General features: G+C 31.6%; 1 protein-coding gene across 1 annotated transcript; it reads right to left on the minus strand.

Moving 5' to 3' along the window:
• Positions 1–1,123: 1,123 nt before the first annotated feature.
• LOC133819836 (dehydrogenase/reductase SDR family member FEY-like) lies at positions 1,124–5,877 on the minus strand. The gene is made up of 8 exons (XM_062253191.1): positions 5,533–5,877; positions 5,342–5,462; positions 5,139–5,256; positions 4,695–4,831; positions 4,127–4,228; positions 3,524–3,616; positions 3,352–3,424; positions 1,124–1,666 (listed from the first exon to the last, which is right to left on the minus strand). Exons 1-8 carry the CDS (start codon positions 5,811–5,813, stop codon positions 1,404–1,406), a joined length of 1,188 nt encoding a protein of 395 aa, XP_062109175.1. The 5' UTR covers positions 5,814–5,877; the 3' UTR covers positions 1,124–1,403.
• Between the last annotated feature and the right edge of the window lie 1,033 nt (positions 5,878–6,910).

Consider the following 6,910-nt stretch of genomic DNA (forward strand, 5'->3'; position numbering starts at 1 on the left):
ACTCCTTATAGTTATATTTGTTGTACTTAAATGCCATGTAATTTTTTTAGCAACATAACCCTTTTTAATTATTTTAGATATTGAAATGATTTTATTTTTGTTTTAAATTAAATTATTATATTTTATTTTAAATTAAAAAATATCAAATTTAAAATAGAATAAAATAATTTCAAATTTTAAAATATTTAATATAATTGTTTCAATTTCTCAAATAATTAGAAGAATGTTTTTTTAATATATAAATATGGATTTTTTTTACAACCTCATACATATATATATATATATATGGGTATATAATTATTCAATATTATTTATTTTATCTTTATCGAAATACAAATTTAATATTTACTCTGAGTAGAAGTAGATTGTAAAACAAATAAAAAAATATTACAACATTAATTTTTTTCAAATTTTGTCAGTCTTCTTTGCAGCTTCTTTTTCAGAACAAAAATTCCTATTTTCAGTCGTGTCAGTTTTTAAAAAATAAAATATAAAAACCGTAAACAAACCCATTATGTCACATCTTTCTGTATCAACAACGCAATAATTTTAGTTTGAATCTTTAACCTATACGATACTTGTATCTTGTAAATTTTGTATCAATCTTACCTTTTTCAATGTATATAAAATTTGTAAGAATGCAATGTATATTTGTTTTAAATATGAAATTATATTTAGTTTTAATATTTTTCATGATCATTTATTATTTATATAAAATTTAGTAAACAACTATGATGGGTAATTAGTTATAAAATTAACTAAAATAATTAGTACACTAATTACCAAACAAGAACCTTTATCCATTTGTCAGTTTAAATTAATTTATTAGTTACCAATTTCAAAATATTTAGCTTCCACATTTTACTAGCAAAATAACATTGCTGATTATTCTAATAAAAAAAAACTACCAAATCATGGTAGCAAAATAACAATTATTGGACCCAAAGAATAATCATTTTGCTACTGGACATAATATTTTTTGCTACTAAACTACCAAAAAATTTATTAGTGAAAACTTTTAGCTACGAAGATTCAGCTACTATTTGCTACTAATTTTTTAGTAGCTAAAAGACATTTTTTTTTACCTGAAAATCGATCAAGACCACTAGAGACAAGTAAATCATTTCTAACTAAAACCTGAGTTTCTCCAAGCTCTTTGAATTAAATTTGCCCATGAAATCACTTTGGTGTAAGTTACATACCCAGAACCAGGAAGAAGGGCAAACATAGACATAGCAATCCCAAGATCATAAAAATTGTGTTATATGTTAGAAAATGAATGACCATAGGTCCTTAACTCAAGCCAATCAAACTACACAGGCAGCTCGATACATAATCTACATTGAGCAATTAGTGGGCTTTTTCAGAACTAAATCTCATAGTGTGACAAATGATGAAGAAAATTAATCCCTTTTAGCTCCATATCTGCACTCAACGGCTGCCCCTTCGATGAGCCTCTCGACAGCATCGGAAGGTAGACCGATCAGCTCAAGTGTCTTTTCCCACACTTTATGAGCAGTTCCAGTGCTGTGTGCTTCTTCAGAAGGATTTGTGGGATGACAATCTTGAGATACGAAAGCACAAACAGGCCAGTCATCGGATTTCAACAGCTCACAGTACTCTGGAATTTGAGGATCAGTGGCTGCAAAAAGAGTGCTTCTGGCACCTGCATTTGAAATTGATGTTAACAAGTTCAGTTTTTATAACAATTCCTAGGGAGACAGAATGTCAGAGAAGCTCCCAATGCATATACTTGACTTTTTTTTTTTGGGTCTGTTCTAACAAGAGGTGCAATCTGTATTGTCCAAATGAATCTACACCCTCTACACAGTTCATTTCTATAAGATCTAGTTCAACATTGAGCTTATTGTATGACACCACTGAATTCTGCAGTTTTATTTAGATTTTCTAATTCTTGATATGTTAAGGATTTATCGCGTGACGGTAAAATAAGATGGCTTCAGTTTGATGACTACATGTAGGGAGTGGCCTATGAAGTAAAGAAACTCCTCAGGAATGAAAGCAACATTTTATGGGAAAGAATATTGATGTAAAATGTATTTTTTTCCCTTTGACACCTCAAAGTAATATCTATTTTGCACTATCAGAAAATATCATTTAATATCTATTAAATGAGTTACACCATACCACTATCAGAAAATATAAAAATCATTCTACACGCCGACACTTATTGCAACTACGGAACAAAAAAATACACTCAGATAATAAAAAACTCAATTAACCAAATATGTTAACATCTTGAGGGTAGAGACCACTAATTTCTTTCCAAATGGAGTCTCAAACTCAGAATTTTATGAACCAAAAAAATATTAATGGAAACTTTAGTTTAACATTAAGTCATAGATAGAATTGTTGACAATCAGTTAGGTAAGAGTTGTTTACTTACTTGAATAACTTGAAAAAAAGCTCATATATTAATAACCCAGTTCTTTATTGTAAGATCTTTTTTCCTAATGTGTTATACTGTCATTATCATCATATTATATTTGCACACATTTAATACTTTCCAATTCGATCATCAAGGGAAACCAAAACTCTACTAATTTCAAGCTAAATATTCCTAATCAAAATGTGAAATAATCAGCTAAATTCTATGCACCAGAAATAAAACTTGTCCTAAAAAAAAAAAGAAGACAAAATAGGCCGTGGCTAGCAGCCATCCTAGCCATATTTTGGGTGATGTGGCTTGAAAGAAACTGCAAAAATTTTTAGGGCAAAGAGTCCACAGTAGAGGCTCTTTGGGAAAAGGTTAAGTTTTGGAGTTGCTACGTGGATCTATAAAACAAAGCACTTCCAGGGACTATCCTTCCTAGACCTTTGTAGAGATTGGGGTTGTTTATTGCACTGATTCTGATGTTTGTATGCGCTTTTCAAGCTGTCTTTGGCTCTTTTTAGTTTTGGTTTGGTTTTGGTTTTTCTGGTTCCTTTTTTTTATCCTTGTAACCAAGGTTTTCCTCCACCATAAGTGAGGGCTCCCAATTAAATAGGGTTGTCTCTTTCTCAAAAAAAAAAAAGAAGAAGAAGAAGACGAAATAAACAGGCTTGGAATATAAAACTCTTCAGAATTATATACAACTAGGTGCATCTTATGATGCCACATGAGAAACATATGTCTTCTTCAGAGTGAATAAGCACAAACTGCCACACTATTTTGGTCATTTTTATAAACTCCTTAATAAAGAGTGATGAAAGAGAAGGTGGTGAGATAGGTCATTATCCAGCTTAAGCTAATGTTAGCTTGTCAGAAGATTGAACAATTTTATATTATCTTGCTTGGAGATAAACATTTAAGATTTTGAAACAGATGTACTAAAGTTTATGAAGATTCACCTTCTTGAGGACTAAAAATAAAATAGGGTATTAGATGGTATGCAGCTTGAACAAGTTTTGGCAGATCCCTTGCCTGCAATTGAAGTTCACATCAGAAGATAAAAAATTGAATTAACATCTTGTATAAAAATTGAAAACCATTGTGATGCTTAACAATAGAAAGCTCACTTACAACATTCGTGTGGACAACTCCAGGTGATACACAAAGTACACTAACACCAGCTTCAGCAGGCAGACGCTTAAAGAGAACACTACTAAACATAACCTGCAAAAGAGAAATCAATTCTCAGTATTATTTACCATCTTATAAATGTGCGATAGCTGATCTAAATTCACTCCCAATATGTGTAGATGTGCAATACAACCCTACATAGTAGACAATCAACTTATATTAGGTGTAATGCTTTGATATCAGAGACAAGAAAATGAGAAACTACAAAATGGAAAGCAGATGCACATAATGCTCTAGTAGTGACAAAGACAAGAAAATCTCATACTTCTTTTATTTAATTCCCCTCTTTTCCCATATTGTGGAGACTCCTGTCGGGTTATAATTTGATTTGGTGTTATTGTCACCAGAAGCAATTTCGTACATTAAAAAAAATAAGTTTCTATGAGTTCCAATACAAGTAACACATAGTCAAATTAGTGTACAACCTAAAATAGAGTATCAATATTTTTCCTTTCATACAAATAAAAAAGCATGTAAGGGCCAAATAGGAATTTTTTCCAGCTAATCAAACTGTTATGAAGTACAAGATAAAACACAGTGCACCTGAGCCAGTTTGCTGCTCGAATATCCCAATAAGCTTGAAAATTTCCTTTTCCCAGAAGCAACATTCATGTCTTCCGTGTCAACAAAGCCAACATAGTGCATCTACATATAGAAAGCCAGTAATAACTCTTATGCATGTAATAACATAAGATGAAACTAAGAAGATTCACATGAAATAGACTAAAGTGGCATAATTTTAATCTAATGTATAATTAATTGTACAATGAAATAAAAAACTCACATGATAACTAACAGGTGAAACTGTATAAACAAGGAGGGGGAAGTATTTTAAATGAAAGGATGTAAAAACACTAGAAGGAGGATTACAAAATCAAGATATTTGTTGTGCAGGTAAGTATAATTGAGTATACAGCAGTACAGATTCTTTGGTTAGATTTGGCTCATTAAAGTTATGAGCTAATTACAGAAATTCAATATGCTGTTTCCAAAAATTGAGGGGATATGGATTGAACAAAAAAAAAACTTTATGTTTCAGCTCTCTGCTGTAATTAGCAGCCGAACCACATGAATTCATGTCCATCGCACATAATATAGCAGAGTAACTTACCACAGAATTCACATTAACAATTCGACTTGGAGAGCCTCTGACAAGAGATGGCAAAAGCAATATTGAAAGTAATGCTGGACCAAGATGATTCACTTGCATGTGTTCTTCATACCCATCTTTTGAAAATTTTTGTGGCTCTAAATACAAGAAAGTAAAAGCATATCAACTAACCAGAACTAACATCTAACTATTTATTTTACGCTCACAAAGCATAGCTTGTTCATACATATTTGTTTAGTCGTGGAATAGAAAAACTTACTAAAAAAAGGACCGCTTCAAAGTAATAAAAAAATGAAGTTTACAACGAACAATTTTATAAATGAGTAAAAACCCAGTTAATATTCATTCATATCTGAGCATATATAATCAAAAAATGCACTAATTTTAATTAGTAATCAGTCACACAAATCTATGTTCAGATACATATCTCAAATAAACACCAACCTCCAATAGAAAATATTCCGGCATTATTGATAAGAACATGCAAAGGTCCTGAACGAGAATTCCATGCTTCCGCAAACCTCGCCACAGAGTCCAAAGACAAAAGATCAAGCTCCATCACCTAGGCAAATCACCAAAACCTTTATCAGAAAACCAACAGATTGTTAAGGAGGTCATTTTGGTGAACCACAAACAAAATTAGTTACCTCAATATTGAGAGGGAGACCCATCCCGGACCACTCGTTCTGCCATTTCTGGATCAACTCATGCGCTGCTTTCGTATTCCTCACCGCCATAACCACGTGCGCTCCAGCTTCCGCCAATTGCCTATCCAATCAAAAACCATAAAATTAAAAAAAAAAATTCCTCCGCAATAGCCAAGATTTGAAGAACGGACCTGGCGATTTCACGGCCGATTCCACTGGTGGATCCGGTGACAATGCAGGTGAGGTCGTTGATAGGAGGCAAAGGCATAGGGTTTTGCAAGTGACTGGCGGTTATTCTCTGGAAGAGAATCTCGTAAATCACATAGAACCAACCTCTCAGCCATTCCATCCATCCCAGAGCTTTCTTCTTCGTCTGAGTCTCACTCTCAGTCTTCGTCTTCGTCTTCTCATGCTTCTCCATCTCTTTTGTCTCCTCCTCCTCCGAAGTCCTCGACGACGACGTCGTTTCCATCTCGGAGCTCCAGTAGCTAGTAATGGGAGTGTGAGCACTGGATTGAGTTCTCTTCTCTTCTTCTTCTTCGAGAAAAAATAAATAAAGTTAAGCACTTTGGGTTATTACGTCAGCCCAGACCCAGGCCCACGTAATGAAATCTGTTGGTTGGTTCTTCTGACAATTTTTTTTTTTTTTGGGATATTTTTAGGTTTGGAAATTATATTTTATCAGAGATTTTTAATAGTTTTAAAAAATATGACTTTAAAAAAAAAGTTAATAAAAAAACATTTATAGATTTATTTTTGGGAATTTACTTATTTGGTACATTTTGTTTTTGCAAAGTATCGTTCTGGTACCTCTATTTTCAATAATACTAATATGGTACCCCGTATTTTGAAAACATAAATATTTGGTATCCTAATTAATAAAATTTTGTCAATATGATCAAACTATCAGCAATTATATATAATTTATAACTCGTACGATTGAGAGTAATTTGATTAAATTGGTAAAATTTTATTAATTAAATTTGAGTTTAGGGTACTAAATATGTACAATTTTAAAATAAAGAGTACCAAATATGTACGATTTTAAAATGTAGGGTACCAGATATGTACGATTTCAAAATACAAAGTACTAAATGAGCATTATTTGTAAACATAGAGTACCAAGATGAAACTTTGCAAAAACACAGGGTACTAAATGGTTATCTACCCTTTATTTTCTCATATTTTTCTATAAAAATTGGTTTATGTCATAGTTTTACTCTTAATCAAGTTTTATTAATTTTGAATGGTATATTTGTAATTTGATTATTATTATTATTTTAGTTTATTTGTTTTTTATATTAAATTTTTCTTTGGTTGTTTTGCATTTTTTTTCTAATATGAATTGTGTTTAAAATTATTTTATATTTATTATAAACATTTTTTCATTTTTTTTAGATTGTACATTTCTTTTTTCAAATATTGGGTAAGATAATCAGTTACTTGATTGATCTTATACCAGGAGGGGTAACCAGTTGTCCTGAGATGAGTAACTTTCTGCTATGAGAGGAGTAACTAGTTACTATAAGAGGGGTGACGGGTTACTCATATTAAATATAAAAAGAAACA

The sequence above is a fragment of the Humulus lupulus genome, chromosome 2 (assembly GCF_963169125.1).
Source record: "Humulus lupulus chromosome 2, drHumLupu1.1, whole genome shotgun sequence".
In the NCBI taxonomy this organism is placed as follows: Eukaryota; Viridiplantae; Streptophyta; class Magnoliopsida; order Rosales; family Cannabaceae; genus Humulus; species Humulus lupulus.